Here is a 17,858-nt window from a genome sequence, read left to right as displayed (position 1 = left end):
TTAGGCATACATTTCAACGTTTGTGCATTCAGCTGCTAAATTTGAAACGCGTGAGTCGGACCCATCAACGTCTGTGTTGGCCCACCAACCCCAGTTCCTGCCACTAATCTCGCCGCGACCAGCTTTCATTTTCCTCATCCTCACCGGTCACTACACCTATATATATACACGTGAATATATGTGAGAAAGACAGAGAGTGTGACTGCTTAATGTTGTAGTAGTGAAAGAATGGCAGTGGATGACTCTTTCACGAAACCAGGAGCTGTACCATTCAAGTGGGAGATCAAACCTGGTGTTCCAAAGCTCCAACAACACCACCAGAAACAACAACAACAACAAACCTCTAGCAATCATCGTACTGAATTACCTACGCCGCCACAAAAGCTTCGGCCACCGCCATCCGGGTCTTACTTCTTGCCTCCGTTGGAGCCCCGGACCCGCTCTCTCCGAGCCTCTCCCAGGACCCGGTCCGAGCGCTGGCGGTTCGACCAACCCACCACCCTGGTTGGACCCGATGTCGTCTCACCCGGGTGCTTCTTGTCGTCCTTTCTGGGGAGAAAATCCGAAAAGAAGAGGGTCCGGATTCGGAATATGGGTCCCGCGTCCGAACCCGACTACACATCGGACCTGGAGACTCTGTCCCGGTGGTCAGTTTCAAGCCGTAAGTCGCTCTCGCCGTTCCAGGACTCGCCGTCGTCGTCGTACCAGTCGTCGCCCCGACCCATGAGCGATGCGGACTGGGCCGCATTCGGACTCTTTTGATTCGTTTGACTGTTGAGGCCCCGTAGTGTGTGGCTTTGTTTTATGTTACATGGTAAAATCGCACTAAAGCTCATTTAGTATTATACTTTTGACTGTCCGAGTCTCCATTGTAAATTCAAAAAGTAGAGATTCAATAGCCCAAGGGTATGATTTTCTTGAGAGAGACACTTTTCTTTTGTCTTTTTGACTTTTGAGATGTATACAAGAGTCTTATAAATGCTTTTCTCTTGAATCTCGCTCAGATTCTCAAATATATATTATATGATGTGGCACAAAAACATTAATATTAAAATTTGAATAAATTACTATTAGATTTTAAATTTATTGATAATTTTTAGTGTCACGTTAAGAAATATGCATTTGAAAGTGTTGAAGTAAGAGTATTTAGCATTTCTTTTAAGTGAATATTAAGCCAAGCCTTTGCTAATAAACAACAATAAAAAATATATATGAAAATCACATAGTTTAAAGGTACATTATCAACTTAATAGAATGATTTTCTTCCGACCCAACGTAGAAATAGAAAAAGACTAAAAGAGTCTAATTTCTTAGGCCCAACATCCTAAAGTTGCGCTGATATTTTCTTTTTCTTAGAGAGAGCTCAATCGTAGTATACTTTATATTACCTTTTTGACCAAATGACAATAGAAAACTACATGTTGGCCTCTCCCACCTCCAAGGATTTCATCTTGAATCTCTTACTTTTGTCATTTCTAACATACAAGTTACAATAGTTTGTAAAGAAATGTCGGAAAAATAAAGAAAATGCTTGAAAGATTAAACTCATTCCGTGGAATAAATATTGATGCTTTCCAAGTATAAACAAACAAATATATGGTTTGATTATTGGAAAATTAACTTGTGAGTAATAAAAACACAAAATTTGGCGGGGCTTAAAGCCTGTAATCAGCCGTATCGTTGTTTTCCAAAAGATGATGATGTCAAGGCCTCTAAACCGCGATCACACTTCCCTTGTAAACCAAGTACTGGCTGCTATAATCCAAAACCGACCCTTTGATGCCCGGCTCGCTGCCTCAGCCACCGCCAACCCAGGCAACGCTCAACCATGGACAGTGGAATCGGTTTCCGAAGTGTTAAGGTCCATACCAAGGTTCTTCTTCCAATCCCCTCGCTCCGTTGGCCGCCAAAGCGGCTTCCGACACCGCTCACCTTTGAAACAACGAAGCCTCAAAGAAGAATCCAATAAGCTCCGACGAAATGTTCTTGTTCTTGGCCCTGCTGCTCATAAAGACCCCCAGAAGGTGCAGTTCGGATTGGACAAAGCAATGGAGTTCTACTACTGGGTTGAGGCCCATTTTGGGTTTTCCCACAATGAGAAGACTTGCAAAGAGATGGCCTGTGTGCTGGCCAAAGGGAATAGTTTGAGAGCTCTTTGGGATTTTTTGAAAGAGATGTCTAGGAGAGAGGGTGGTGAGCTCGTGACCACTGCGACCGTTACCTGTTTGATAAAAGTTCTAGGAGAGGAGGGGTTCGTCAATGAGGCATTGGCTGCATTTTATAGGATGAAGAAGTTTCATTGTAAACAGGATGTGTGCGCTTTTAATACGATAATTTATGCCCTTTGTAGAGTTGGGAATTTCAAGAAGGCGCGGTCTTTGCTGGAGCAGATGGAATTGCCGGGTTTTAGATGCCCACCAGATACGTATACGTACACAATCCTTATTGGTTCGTATTGTAAGTACAGCTTGCAAACTGGGTGTAGGAAGGCTATTAGGAGGAGGATGTGGGAGGCAAACCATTTGTTTCGGATAATGCTATTTAAGGGCTTTGTTCCTGATGTTGTGACTTACAATTCTTTGATTAATGGTTGTTGCAAAACCAACCGGATCGAGAGGGCTTTGGAGTTGTTCCAAGATATGAACAAAAGGGGTTGTGTGCCCAACCAGGTTACTTATGGTTCTTTTATTAGATACTATAGTGCAGTCAATGAGATTGATAAGGCTGTTGAGATGTTGAGGAAGATGCAAGAAATGAATCATGGAATACCCACTTCAAGTTCTTATACCCCAATTATACATGCTCTGTGTGAAGCAGGAAGGTTTCGGGAGGCCCGGGATTTTCTCGTTGAGCTGGTTGATGGAGGCTCAGTACCAAGAGAATATACTTACAAACTAGTCTGTGAAGCATTGAACTCTGGGGGAGAGGCTAACTTGCTTGATGATGAACTGCATAAGAGAATAAAGGATGGTATAGTGAAGAGATATAGGCAAGTAATGAAGGTAAAACCGATTATGACCCGAAATGGATATTTTAGCGCTGTTGAAGTTTGATATAGAGGAGAAAATTGTCATGGTCAACTATACAAAGATTTTTGGTATAAGTAGAAGAATTGCAGGGGGGCGCATTTTGGCATTCTGCTGGTGAGAATTACTCAACTGTTGGTACATTATTTTTTTCTTCTAATCTTTGCTTGGTCTGGATTATAACTTACTTTCTGTGAAATTTAATGTACCTATTTCAATTTTGATCACGCATGCTGTTTTTAGTTTTCACTGATGCTCTCAGTTCCCTGTGTTCCTGAATTCGTGATTGCTTTATCTGATGGTGACTCTGTACATTCCATAATACTGTCAAATAAATAAATTCTCATTAGTTGGGAATGAAAATGAAAGATAGCCCTGTCATCACTTCCACGTAATCTAAGATGATATTTGTTACAGTTGGTTTACAAAAATGGTAAGAGTAGCTTCATTTGGATGCACAGTTATGCTCAATGTTAGATGGTAATACACCGGCTTCATTCTAAAGCGGTAGCACTTGGTTTATCTGATGCTGGTGTATGGAATGACGAGAATCTGCATTGATAGTTATTAAATCCATGATAGTTGTAAGAGATCAAAACAATCTTTGCAGTATAGGGGGGAGTACGGGATTTTAAGTATGCAAGATATATACAAAAATATATCAAGCTGTCATTAAAGCTTAAACAAAAATGCCTTCGATCTATGAGCATGTATGTACATCACTGACCAGAAACTTTCATATAACTATTTTTCCCCCTGCTCAAGTTTTCGACTTTGACCTTGGTTAGGGAGCTTTGAATGCCATTAGCAATTTTTTTAACATTATCTCTTCTGATATACTTCAAAGAGTATCTCTGTTTCTATCTGGCGCAAGTACTTAGTTAGTTATCATGCCTGTAATTCTCTTTGATGAATAAAGAGGGGGGGACTTGAAGTTCGTTAAGGTACCAGATTCGGCTTATTGGAACATGCAGTTTAGATTTATTTGCAAGTTGTAGAGAATAAGCTGATATGGCCTTTTATGTCATATTTATGTTATATCATGTCCTGTCCTAGTGAGTTCTGCCTAAGGGAGACATGGTAGCCTGTAGCGCACTCCCGAAGAATGCTGCCAAGGAGTGGTTGCAATGAACTTTTGTCTCTAGAGCTTGGTGGATATCTTTCATTCGTAAGTGCTTAAAACACCCTTACCTGTTTCTTCTGTTCTTCAGATTTTGGCATGTCGGATAATTTTTGTAATGTGTCAACTCAAAAGCATCAAGAGTATTTCTTTTTGGTCTATCTGCAGGTGAGATACATTTGTAAACTACCCAATCTTTCCACTGTTATTTATGGCATAGACTCCACTCTACATGTTTTTCTTAGTTCTGTTTATGGGTCTCTCTCATTACTGGATAATAGGCTCTTGGAACTTTATTTGAAGTTATGTTTTGGCAGATTATACGGGACAAAGGTCGAGTTTATATGAGCATCATGCCTTATTTGGATATGCTTTTCAACTGTCTGGGCGAAAACCATCCATTTGAACGAAGTAGATGACCAGAACTTTTGAAATGGTGCCCGACACCTAAAGAGTTTCAATTTAGTGAGCATTAATGCACATTTGAATCCTATGACTGGTTATGTGCATTTATTGCTGCTTCGAGACAGATATGAACATCCTTGAAATGTGGATTGATTCCCAGCAAGGTTTAGTGGGAAACTACTCAAGTATGTTTTTATACAATCATTCTCTCTTTTTTTATTAAAAAAAAAAATCCTATGGCTAGTTATGTGCATTTGTTGGCTTTTTTCATTCTCTTTGTAGATTTTTTTTTTTTTTTTTTTTGAGAAATAAGATGACAACATTTGTCATGGAAGTCGTAGCCGTTCGCTTGAGCTTGAAATAGTTTTGGGTCGGCATAAATTCTTGAAGCTCGACTCATACACCCATGCACAACTAAAAAAAAGGGGGAAGAATTTGCGCCTAATTTTAATTGGAAATATATATATGTGGAGATTAGATCACGTATTTCTTATGTTATGGTATACATGTTCTAATCGTAATGGGTCCAATTCCAACTATTAAAACTGGACCTAGTAAAATTCCATGTGGGAGTGCTTGGAATGTAGCAAAGATGTCTCCAAGGAGTAGTTCAATCGGCTGTGGACCACGCATCATGAAGCGGAGGTCACCACGCATCATGAAGCGGAGGTCACTAGTTTGAATTCTCCTTCCTTCCCTTGTGTGGACATGTAAAAAAAAAAAAAAAAAGAATGTAGCAAAGATTAATTGGATTGAGATTCCCTATAATTTTCTTTAAATTTGAGATTTTTAAATTCATAAATTTCAGCTATTCTTCTCATCTAAGCGTCTAAAATAAGTTATGTTTTAGCATTTAATTTGGAAACATGGCTTATTAAATATCTTGAGGGTAGCTTCATCATTAAATGCTGAAACATGGCTTATTTTAGACGCTTAAATAAGATGAACGACTGAGATTTATGAATTTGATAATCTCAAATTTAAAGAGAATTTTAGGGAATCTCAATCCAGAGTAATGGCCCAGCCCAAAGCTTGATGGCTTACAAGGCTGATTGGGCCCGGATCTATAACCCAAGCTCACTGAGAAGTATGCACTCAGGAGCACCTCCTTCGGCTTAGGCCCCAAACAAAAATAAATTGAATAAGGGATCAAGATTTTCGCTATTAATAACTCGCCAGATAAGAAATTATGAAAAAGGAAAATAAATAAACCAAATAATCACCAAAAAAAGGAAGGTAACCATTGGCCATCCTCTCCCGAAAAAGGTCAGCTACGAGCTTAAAGTAACTTACCTCTCGAGAACTCGCACACTAAGGGAATAAGGCCTACAACTCTAAAGAGGTGATCGATGAAAATGGCAGTTCAGGGATCCTCTAATGATTCATTCTCTCACTAATATTTTGCTCAAATTCTGTCTATTTTTCTTCTAATAGTCCCTCACTAATTTAAGCATCAAAGATGGTTCCATGTCTCTTCCACCAGCATGCCACTCTGCCATCTGATTTTCTTACAAGGCTTTGACATCGAGAACTCAACATGCTTGGTCATTATATCAACACCATAGACAAAATTTTGAACCTTTTAAGTTGAAACTAAATATATTATAGATAATGAAAACTTTTTAGTTTATATATGTGACAACCATTATCAAAATGTCACAAGTTTTTAAAAAAACAAAAATCAGTGAGATTTCATTGATGTAAACTATGGAAATCAATTAGTTAATATTGTACAAAATAATGCTTGACTTTCCTAAACTTGTGCTGATGTCCTAACCCATGCTTCAATTAACACTCACCTACCCATAAATTTTATTATAATCATCCTTAATTAGCCTCATTATCTTGTTTCATGCATAATTCAACTCCCAAAATTGGACGCAATTAGTCATGTGCAGGACGTATGGTGGCTGCGTTGAACCACGTGGATTTCGCAAGCCACCGCTGTGTCACCATTAGAATGTCATCCAACTCAAATCAGAGCCACTCAATCAATCATCAACGGTGTGTAATGTTCCTGACATGGAAGGTTTTGCGGGTCAATGACTACTTATTCCTAACCTTTGTATATATAAAGCTAACCACTTTCCAAATAAATGGGAAGTATTTGATAAAAGAATTAAGGATGTTACGAAACATTGAAAGCGACCGTTATAGTTGATTGGATATGTAGAATGTTAAGCTGCATGGATCACACCATTGGCTCTACGTAGCGGATGACGCGGGGAATTGGATCTTTTCAATTTTAAGTAAAATGAAATAAATTATTTCATGATTCAGATTTTGATGCTTTGAATTTAACGGTATGCATAATGCCACAACATTTAAAATCTAATATGAATTATGAAATAACTTCAACTGAGATACATAGGTGGGATTTAGTCTCCAACTTCATATAAAATGTCAAGTGTCTTATTAATATAAAGTTTAATAAAGTAAAAAAAGAAGCTGATTTTTATATAAAATTAAAGAAAAACAGTCTCACAGAAGAGAAAACTCTTGTGCCTATCTATAGATGCTCTTTTGTCGACATCCATGTCGAATAAACATTATGTTTGATTACGAAATGGTTCCTTTTTTTAGATCAAGCGGGCAACATTAATTCAATTGAAATGGTCACTCTATCTAGGATATGCAAGTTTAGTTAACATTTTTTAGATTTAAAAAACGATAAAAGCCAATTAGAATATTGTGATAAAAAAATAAAATTTCTACTAATGTCAATACTGGCTGTATGGTCAGTGCCTCAGTGGTCACTTTCAGTGATTAAAAGCTAATATCCCAACCGCCCACTTGGAATTTACTTCGTGAGATTGCCATTATGTCACTTTTTACCCGTATTATTAAATTTTCCAAGATAAGAAGAAACAACGGGAGACATAAAATTAAAGGAGGCATATCCCATCAACTATTATGTTATTAACAAGGGAAATTCTATGAGAAAAAAAATGTTAGAAATTATATTTTTTATGTGATAAATATTTTACAATGCTGATGTGGCAATTCAAACCAATGAGAAATACTATATTTTTCAAAAGTTAGCTCTCAAATGATATGTTACTATTCCATGAGTTGGTGACATATTTTTCAAAATAATAAATCTCATATGACGGTGACACATCATTTGGAAAAAAAAATAATAAATAAATAAATTAGAAGTGCTAGAAGAATAATTCTAAATACTCAACTCTCATTCCGCTTCTATACTACTTCACTCTTGGATTTTTTTTTGTTTTTTTTGTTTTTTAAATAAAGACTGATTCAAGGGCTGCTAATGCCAATCAACTTCTTTTTTTTTTTTTTTTTTTAAATTTTTTTTATAACAATAGATGATCCAATAACTAATTCTCTCTCTTTACTTTTTCTGAATTTTGTTTATCATATGTAGGGTATATTTGTCATTTTAGATCGCAAAAATGATCATTATACCCTTATATTAGGATTTAACAGAAAATTCTAATGAAATGAAAACATTGTAACCTTAATGATAGATTTAAGGGGACAATGCAAAAATTTAAAGATTGAGGGAGACATTACAAATATAGTGGTAGTTAAAAAGAGGTAAGTATATGTAGTTTCCATTAACAAATTTCTAATAGATTGTTTTCACATATCACAATTAAGTGCAATGAGCTGTCAAGCAGCTCATGTGAGAAGACATTTGGTCTTCACCTACTCGGGCACTTGTTCGGATTATATGAGCGCTCTCTCACATAAATTATTCGTATTACATACAATACAGACAACTCATTACACCTAATCCATTTATTCTTCGCTATCATATGTCCATCATTATGAGAGGCATAAATTTCATTAAATAGTAAATATATTCATTTCTTTTCTCAAAACTGAACATGATAAAAAATAAATTTTATCGTATTAGTCTATTAGATTGGGCTTGAAGCTTTATATATATATATATATATATATATATAAACAATAGATATGAGAGATCAATTGTAACTATTCTACCTGAACGTGATCATACGAGCGTGAAGCATACAATAATGAAGTACTTTTCGTTTTTTTTTCCCTGGAAAGACATTTGCCAATCATGGAAATGGATGGTTAGTTAGACCGCCATAAACGTTAAGTTAGAGGCTTAGAGCAAGCAATTTAGGGCATAATGATGTAAAGGAAATATATTTAAAACACAGTCGTTTTCCTTTCGATGTTAAAAATCATAGCCGTTGTACTCTGAAATAATATTGGATCGAATTAAGGGTTAAACTCAGAAGAGAACAAGTTTATTTGAAGTAGTGGATGTTGAGTCAGTTACATGTTTTTCATGAACTGCATCCATCTTCTTGTCCTGACTCACCCTTTTAGATGCCAACCAACCACTATTTTTCTTGTAATTTTCTCCTGATCGAATCTACAAGAAATTTAGTAATCTAACTTAACCCATTGTTTGTAATAAATTACAGATTGTTTCAAAATTTTAAGTTGATAAAAAATAAGTGAATTTAATCATTTAATTAATATTTTAACGTTCATATATTATTACATGCGACTTAAACTGATGCATATATAATTGAAATAAGAGATGAACGACATAGACAATTTTTGAACTTATGATCTTTGTTTTAGTGTACTTAATCATTTAATTAATATTCTAATAATTTTAAAAATTTAAATGGATAAAAAATGATGGATATATTCATTTGATAATATTCTAAAAAAAATAAAAAATAAAAAATTCACATATGTATATAGTCACTTGTCTCGAAAATTTAAATGAATTAAAAATAAAAAATTTATTCATTTAATATTCTATCATTACCATATTAATCTCTCCAAAAAAGGCATATATATTCAACTCGTATATATATATGGATGAAGATCGAGTTGGCTGACACGAATCACGATGACTCAAAAACCAAACATTTTATAAGTTGTTAATATTAAATAGAAGCTGAAATGATGTTGGTGAAAGTGATGCTTGAAAGTAAATAGATTTCGTGAAGTTTGTTTATAGCCCCAAAGGGTGACTCTTGACTCCAATTTCCTGAAACTACATAAATAAATAAAAAAATCGAGGAAGCCTGATCAGGGTGTTTTGATTCAGACATGACATTATTATAAGGATATCTTCTTTATGGTGTATTATATTAATCACTATAGAATTAATATTTGTATTCAAAACGTGATTGGCCTTGCAAATGACCATGGGGAAGGTTGAAGGCTAGGATCGAGTGAATATTATTATTTCAGCTACGAAATATGTGTGCCCAAATCAAATTTCAAATTGGCTAGAATTTTCTCCAAATTTTAACTCAGTTTGTTTTACTTATATGTGTCTAAAATGCATATAAGTCTCGGATTCGAATTCTCAGTAATTTGCTGTCCAGATTGTTAGAGATCTAGCTTCTATGGAGTCCACCTACCCTAACAAGTGAACGGGTAATTCAAAACTCGTTCGAGTAAATGGGTCTTATAAAAACTCTCACATTTAACAAAATTGCTGGAATCTCTATCCATAATTTTGATAGCATTTATAGCAGAACATGCTTTTGACCTACATTTTAGATATATGCATATCACTTTAATAAACTGGATCGAAAAAAATTCCCCTCTCAAGTTTGAAGTTTAGATAGGTGATGACAAAATCTTTTCATGCTTCCAGGTATATACCTGCTCCCAGGAGGGCCCCTGATAAGAGTGGCCTATCAAGGACACTGTAGAAACACATGTAATACAGATCTAGAACAGAAAAATAAAGATTTGCTAAAGTCATGGTGTTGGATTGGATGCTTTCATGCTTTCAATGGATGTATAGATTAATATAAAAAGAAAAAGAAAATGGTGGTTGGTATATATTGAGCTACTGATAAACCCTCCCCCAGATTTATTCTTCAAGAAGTAGTATAAAGTAATCATCAGCAGCTAGAGATAAGAGGCTGAGAGGGAGCCATGATCAATTGCTTACCCAATAAAGAGAGAGGCATGAAGCATGACTACACAAAAACTTCGTTAATGGTTTCAAGTATAATAGAATGCTAAGCTGCCTGAAACTATCTTCTCTGTATAAAGCTCCAAATGAATGGCTACAAGCAACACTTGCTGTAGAGGTCTATTAGGGTTTCCACTTGGAGGCCAACTGGTAACTTGCCGAGCAACCCATCATTTTCTTTTTCTTGACTAAAGGACAGATCAAATTCATTGCTAGAACAAAAACATGAAAGAGATCAATAATGAGTATGCATGATGCCTAAAATAATAGCAGCTAGCTAGCTAGCCGTTAATTAAAGACATCCCCATGCTAATTACAAGCATGAGTTCTTCTTTCTTCTTCTTCTTCTTCTTTTTATTTTTATTTTTATTTTTATTTTTATTTATTTATTTTTTATTCAGTTCATTAACATATATATATATATATGCATGCATGTTTTTACTCATTGACAACAAAGTTAAGGTCAATCTTAGGAGGAGACCCTTATTTTTCATAGGTTTCTTAGCACCCTCACATTTTTACTCATTTAATTAATATTGTTTTAACCATTTCCCTCACGTGTGTTTAAAATTTTCTCAATAAAAGAGCTCCCAACACATGGATATTCAATTAAAATGACACGTGAATTACAGAGATAATGTTTGAAACCTCTGTTTTGATACCATACTAAAGAGTAATGCATTCACATATATTTATTACATTTATTTTACACTGACTAATATAACATGATTTAAGTGGCTTTCCTTTATTTTTATTTTTAAAGTGTGTATATGTGTAATATGTGAAGCCAATTAAAACACGTTATGTCAGTCGGCATGAAGTAAGTGTGACGAATGGGTGTAGTGAAGGGTGGCATTATTTCAAGTTAAATTATCACTTATTCTAAATAAAAAATGATAAATTTATACATTTAATTAATATTTTTACAAGCCTAACCCCTTTTTTTTGCTAAGCAAAAATAAGAGGAAAAAAAAGAAACACCCAAACAAGGCCATTTACAAAGGGAAACGTCTGAGGGGATAAGTGGAAATGCTTCCAATACATGTAAGTAGGAGCTAGAGGTGGCCACTTCTAAAGCCAAACCCATTTTTACCAATGTCATCTTTCAAAAAAGAGCCTAGAGTACATGTGGTTATATTTGTTGAAGAAATAGAGGATATCCATGGTTAGATACTTATCCTTTTCTTTTTTCTTATAGTGGATATGCACGATTTTATTTTATTTTATTTTACATGAAATCCCTTTCAAGGCAGGGTCATTCTATACGTCTCGAATAAATCCCGAATACATGATCATAAGGTACTTTTGTTTCCCCTTTTAAGTAAAAAAATAAAAAGGGGAAGGAGAGGGGGGAGGGTTGGAGTTGTTTGAATAAAAAAATAGAAAAGCTGAAAATATCAAATGAGGGAGGGGAAACATCATTATAATTATAATTAGAATATATTAGTGTTTTGTTTATTTGTTCAAAATTAGTATACGCATGTCTTCTTGAGTGAAGTGACATGTCCTTTTTGGCGAGGAGGCCAGGACAAGGCCATTGTGTGGTTTAGACTTTAGAGATGGACTATTAAGCTTGTCGTGAAGCCAAACACATGGTGATTCTTCACGCCGTGCACTACTATAAATACACAGGAGCTCCCTTTGACAGCTTCATTGAATTAACGATCGAGTTAATTAATTATAATAAATTAAAAGCTGCTTAATTGCTAGCTAGCTATAGCTACAGAGAATCATGGGAAGCCAGCTGCAAGCGAGTGATGATCAAGTTAATATTCCATCATCATGGGGTGGAGGGAGCAACCGCATAGCTGCCATTGAGGAGGAGGGAAACACCCCTCCCCCCATCACTGCCAACAACGCTCATGATGACAAAGAGTTGTTTGATCATGATCATGACGACCCTAATCACCAGGTCTTTTTCATATATACATGCATGATATTACATGATTTATCCATCCATCCATCTTTCTTTCTTCACCATGAATTCATTCTTTTCCTTAAATTTTCTTGCACTTCTATATATGCATGCTTCTTCACCAGCACTTTTCGTTTTAGATTGTCTATTGATGTTTTTTTTTCTTCTCTTTTTCTTGAGTATATATATGATCGACATGTACTTTCTGGATTCTTAATTATGATGTCCCAGAAACCAGGTTGGAGAAAGTTTCTGTCACATGTAGGCCCTGGATTTCTTGTCTCTTTAGCTTATCTTGACCCCGGCAATTGTGAGTCTCTCTCTCTCTCTCTCTCTCTCTCTCTCTGCATGTTTGCACGTATTCGGCAAACTCTTAATATCATTTTATGGCACCATGCATGTCACAGTGGAAACTGATCTTCAGGCTGGAGCAAGTCACAGATATGAGGTAAATAAATTTAACAGCAAAATGATGGATGTTTATATATATATATATATATAAAAGAAAGCCTTTTAATAATTATTTAAAAACACGGTTTTAATGGTGGTGCTATATATATATATATATATATATATATGGTATGTATTTTGATCAGCTACTATGGGTGATACTCATTGGATTGATCTTTGCACTCATAATCCAATCGCTGGCTGCAAATCTTGGTGTAAGCACTGGTAAGCTGCAAAGAAACAAATTCTAGCTCTTCAACAATTATTATTATTATTATTTATTTTCTACATTAATAATCATTATTAATTTGTATTTTATATATCTATCATCACATGCAGGCAAACACCTCTCAGAATTATGTAAGGCGGAGTACCCAAAATATGTGAAGTATTCCCTATGGTTGCTAGCTGAGATGGCTGTCATAGCCGCCGATATACCAGAAGGTGGTCTAACTTATAAACTATCTTAATTGTTGTTTAATGATTTGTTTCGAATATAATCCATGTCTTCATCTTGCTCATCTGCTTCTACAAAATGAAAAAAGAACAGATAATTAAAAAATCCAAAACAAAAAACAAAAACAAGACATCCTTATTACCGTATGCACCGGACTCTTATCATTCATGTCTCCATCTTGTATGTGTATCTTGAAAATAAGAGGCAGGATCTATATATATATATATATACTAAATAAATTAAAATAAAATAAATAATTTTTATGTTTTAATAAGCATACATAATTATCCATGTCATTAATTAACGACCATTTCAATAACATTGTTCATTTGTGACAGTGATTGGGACGGCCTTTGCACTAAACATACTTTTCCACATCCCAGTATGGGTTGGAGTTCTATTCACTGGCCTAAGCACTCTCTTACTTCTTGGCCTGCAGAGATTCGGGGTAATTAATTATCTGCTGTTAATTAATTATGCAATTAAAATTTCCAATTGCAAGTTATAAATATATTATACGTATCATACATAGTTATCTTTTCAGGTGCGACTTTGTGGCTTCTTTTGTTTTTTTAGCCATGATCGAACTTAAAATATAATTAAAGAGTAATGCCAAAAATATTCCAACCGCATGCTATACTTCACAATAACTATATTATTTTGTTGACGCGCGTAACACGGTTTCATAACTCTTGAATCAACTCTTTAGATTAATCATTATTATTAAAAATAAATAATAATAAGAAAAAAAACATGACTATTTAAACTTAGCCATGCCAGCATGGTGAAATAGTTATGGAATAATGGTGTAGTTTCTACTTTCTAGCATTTATTTTAATTAAATGATTAAATTAATTCATTTTTATCAACTTCAGTTTTTAGAACAAATAATAATTTAAGGAATGATGTTATTTAATAATTAATAGAATGTTATAAGGCTAGTATACAACTGAGATGATGTGACAGTAAAAATTAATGTTTGATCAATAAGAGCTTTGTAAGAAAATAAAAATCAAACATTTAATCAACACTTGTAAAAACAAAAACAAAAAAATTGCTTATTTTAATTGTCATGTCATCTCAGTTATGTACTAATTGTATAACTGTCTACTAAATAACATATATTATTATATGCTGGTGTGACATGCTAACCCGGCAATGCTAATCAGTCTTTGAACTTAAAAAAAAAAAAAATAAATAAATAAAATTATTGGCACCAATTCGTCACTTTGTGGTGGGAATAAAAATGCATGATAGTTGGAATTACTTATAATTTATTATAAATTTTATATTCAATCTTACCCAATTAAGACAAATCAGCAGGAGAGAATCCAACCACTACCGTACGTGGACTCTTCTTGGGTTCTTGTCTACATATATATGGGAAAGGATTTTGTCTTCACTTGTGTGTCTTTGTCCTTATTTTAAAATAAATATCATAAGCCAGATATTCATACCAACTCTACAAATCCTAAATTTTATTATTAATTTTTCTTAATTATTTTATTAATTATAAATTTTCATGTTTATTTATAATAAAATTTGTAGTTATTGGAGTATTTTTCTTTTTCTTTTTACATATACCAATCAAATGCCTCACTTCTCCTCTCGATCGGTCCAAGACTCCCAAGTGGTGACCTGTTTAGAGTTTTTATTTTATAACATGGATAGCAATCATATACACTTAATTGACTCTCTTTTAATTTAATATATATATATATATACATATAGCTCATAATTATTATTTTTTGAAAGAGTCAACTTTATCTCTCACCCTATATTTCGTAAATGAAATAGTATTCTAATTAAAAGAATTCTTTAGACTATTGACTATAAGAGTCAATAGTTTATTCTGGTATTTTTTTTTTTTCCATACATTATGGATCAACATATATAATACTCTTTGAGTGATATGATCATGATTATATTTATCTCCTTTTCTTTAAACCCCCACTTACTTCAAAGGTTAGGTGGGTGACGTGAAGTCCTTAATTTTCACCAAGAAAAAAAAAATCATATATATATATATATATATCAAGTTCAATTATTGTAATTAAATTCTTCATTTATGTGAATTAATTAATTTGGGTACGATGCAGGTTAGGAAGCTGGAGTTGCTGATAGCAGTGCTGGTGTTCATAATGGCAGGGTGTTTCTTTGGGGAAATGAGTTACGTGAAGCCCCCAGCAAATGCTGTGCTGAAGGGAATGTTTATACCAAAACTCAAAGGCCAAGGAGCCACCGGCGATGCCATCGCCCTCTTGGGTGCCCTTGTCATGCCGTACCATCCATCTCTACCCTCCCTCCTACTTTAATTATATTAATTCTTTTTTATATAAACTATATATTAATTTGTGTGTATAATATATTTATAATTCCATTTCTTTCTCATCAATATATAGCCACAATCTCTTCCTCCACTCGGCTCTTGTGCTATCCAGAAAAATACCCAGTTCTGTCCATGGCATCAATGTAAGCCACCTCTTTCAACCATACTATTACTTTCCTTCATATATATATATTCTCATGCATTCTAAACCTAGTTTGGTTTATTAACTTTTATGTATATAAATATATGCGAGTAATGCTGGAAACTACATTTTCTCCTACAACTATTACAATCTCATAATTTTGATTTGTCAATCCTAACTAATCCTTGGATCAGTCTTTGTTTAAAAAAAAAACATTAAGCGTATAAAAAATGATAAACTTAATTATTTAAATTAATATTTTAACAAATTCATCTCATAATACTACAGGATGCATGTCGATATTTCTTGATAGAGAGCGGATTCGCCTTGCTTGTGGCATTTCTGATCAATGTTGCAGTTGTTTCTGTATCGGGCACAGTTTGCTCTGCTGATAACATCTCAGCTGAGACTGCAGATCGATGCAGTGATCTTACTCTTAACTCAGCCTCCTTTCTTCTCCAGGTTTGAATTAATATTAATTTGTATATTAAGTTGTGTAAATCCAATTAATTGATTAAGCAAAAACTCTAACAGAAATTCTTTTTATTGTTTTGTGTATGTAGAATGTGTTGGGTAAGTCAAGCTCAACCATTTATGCTATTGCATTACTAGCCTCAGGGCAAAGCTCTACCATCACAGGCACTTATGCAGGGCAATTCATCATGCAGGTCTGAAAAAGATAAACATCTTTTTAAATTGGAATCAATAAAGTTTTCTTCTAAATTGGGATGAAAAAAATTCCTACAGATGTCATTTTAATAAAATGATCAGTCGAAGGAATTTCCTTCATCCAACCCAGTTCGAAAGAAAGCTTCGTTCTGATTAAGCTGAGTTTTAATTAATTTAAGAATGGTTTGGTTTTTAGGGTTTCTTGGATCTTAAGATGAAAAAGTGGACTAGGAACCTGGTGAGCAGGTGCATTGCTATTACGCCAAGTCTTGTAGTTTCAATTATTGGTGGATCTTCAGGAGCAGGCCGACTCATAATCATTGCATCGGTTTGTAATTAACTTGGAAACTAAATCTTTTTAACGTTAATAACCATAATCGAATCAAACATATATATTATAAAAAAAATTATTGGTTTTTGCAGATGATACTTTCATTTGAACTCCCATTTGCTCTAATCCCTCTCCTCAAATTCAGTAGCAGTGCCACCAAGATGGGTCCTCACATGAATTCAATATATGTGAGTTGTTCTTCTTCCTTTTTTATTTTTTTTTTCTTGGTAAAATCACTGGTTATTTCAAAAAATTGACAAAGAAATTTATTTTAACCCAATCTATTGAGTTCATTTTAATAGAGCACTAAAACATAGGCCCTTTTTAGCTAGGGCAGACAATTTGTAACATATCCTACAAACCCGACATAAACACAACACGAAAATAGCGGATTAAGGTTGAGGAGTCTAACCTATTTAGTTAATGGGTCAGATTATAGTTGACCTATATAATCTTACGCATGCAGATTATTTTGGTATCGTGGGCCCTTGGCATGGGAATCATCGGCATCAACATCTACTACCTGAGCACAGGCTTTGTGGGTTGGCTGATTCACAGCAGTTTACCCACGGTCGGAAAGGTGTTCATAGGGATGCTAGTGTTTCCCCTAATGGCCGCCTACATCCTCGCCGTCATCTACCTAACATTCCGGAAAGACACCGTCGTAACATTCGTTGAGCCCACAAAGAATGTCCCAGCAGCTCAAAACGTCATGGAAAGCGGTCGTCTAAGTAGTTCTAAAAGGCAACTCGATATGGGGCACGTCCCTTACAGAGAGGATTTGGCCGATATCCCATTCCCGGAGTAGAGAGTGGGGGTTTCAAGATCAAAGCCATCGCCAAGCCAACCAAGACAGTGTACTTTTCATGCATCTTATTGAAGCCTCTTCGAGTTCTTTTGCTTGTAACTCCCTATGGCAATGTTCAGTTGTAAGTTTTCGTAATGTTGAACTCTTTAGTTACCCTGATATGGTTAATAATGTTCAATAATCAAATCCTAATAAAGAATTTAGTCTCGTGATAAAGAATTTATGCCTTTATTTACTTGATGATTGATAATTT

At 34.6% G+C, this 17,858-nt stretch overlaps 3 protein-coding genes across 8 annotated transcripts; all 3 read left to right on the top strand.

Moving 5' to 3' along the window:
* Positions 1-164: 164 nt before the first annotated feature.
* Positions 165-919, top strand: LOC132185831 (uncharacterized). The gene has a single exon (XM_059599627.1). The coding sequence runs from the start codon at positions 229-231 to the stop codon at positions 760-762; it is 534 nt and encodes a 177-aa protein (XP_059455610.1). The 5' UTR covers positions 165-228; the 3' UTR covers positions 763-919.
* A 577-nt stretch (positions 920-1,496) lies between these two features.
* On the top strand, positions 1,497-4,789 carry LOC132184176 (pentatricopeptide repeat-containing protein At1g77405). Of its 6 annotated transcripts, none has more exons than XM_059597702.1 (2): positions 1,497-3,143; positions 4,464-4,789. In XM_059597702.1, the coding sequence occupies exon 1, from the start codon at positions 1,695-1,697 to the stop codon at positions 3,051-3,053; it is 1,359 nt and encodes a 452-aa protein (XP_059453685.1). In that variant the 5' UTR covers positions 1,497-1,694; the 3' UTR covers positions 3,054-3,143; positions 4,464-4,789. The 6 variants fall into 6 exon arrangements, with proteins under 6 accessions (XP_059453685.1, XP_059453682.1, XP_059453680.1 ...); XM_059597699.1 differs by having other exon boundaries at positions 4,238-4,789; XM_059597697.1 differs by having other exon boundaries at positions 4,083-4,789.
* A 7,447-nt stretch (positions 4,790-12,236) lies between these two features.
* LOC132184175 (metal transporter Nramp7.2-like) lies at positions 12,237-17,605 on the top strand. The gene is made up of 13 exons (XM_059597696.1): positions 12,237-12,416; positions 12,651-12,729; positions 12,827-12,867; positions 13,016-13,094; positions 13,209-13,313; positions 13,665-13,774; positions 15,426-15,607; positions 15,729-15,798; positions 16,086-16,259; positions 16,361-16,465; positions 16,663-16,794; positions 16,890-16,985; positions 17,264-17,605. The coding sequence occupies exons 1-13, from the start codon at positions 12,237-12,239 to the stop codon at positions 17,603-17,605; spliced, it is 1,695 nt and encodes a 564-aa protein (XP_059453679.1).
* The last annotated feature ends 253 nt before the right edge of the window (positions 17,606-17,858 follow it).

This window comes from Corylus avellana, chromosome ca6, assembly GCF_901000735.1.
Source record: "Corylus avellana chromosome ca6, CavTom2PMs-1.0".
In the NCBI taxonomy this organism is placed as follows: Eukaryota; Viridiplantae; Streptophyta; class Magnoliopsida; order Fagales; family Betulaceae; genus Corylus; species Corylus avellana.
The sequence above is the reverse complement of the archived record's forward strand: the minus strand, read 5'-3'. Positions and strand labels throughout refer to the sequence as shown.

Bases quoted from the DNA above. Each gene is read 5' to 3' on its own strand.
- LOC132185831 (XM_059599627.1), top strand. From the start codon at position 229: ATGGCAGTGGATGACTCTTTCACGAAACCAGGAGCTGTACCATTCAAG.
- LOC132184176 (XM_059597702.1), top strand. From the start codon at position 1,695: ATGATGATGTCAAGGCCTCTAAACCGCGATCACACTTCCCTTGTAAAC.
- LOC132184175 (XM_059597696.1), top strand. From the start codon at position 12,237: ATGGGAAGCCAGCTGCAAGCGAGTGATGATCAAGTTAATATTCCATCA. The intron at 15,799-16,085 runs GTAAGCCACCTC...ATAATACTACAG, and splicing joins GTTCTGTCCATGGCATCAAT to GATGCATGTCGATATTTCTT. The intron at 16,986-17,263 runs GTGAGTTGTTCT...TTACGCATGCAG, and splicing joins CTCACATGAATTCAATATAT to ATTATTTTGGTATCGTGGGC.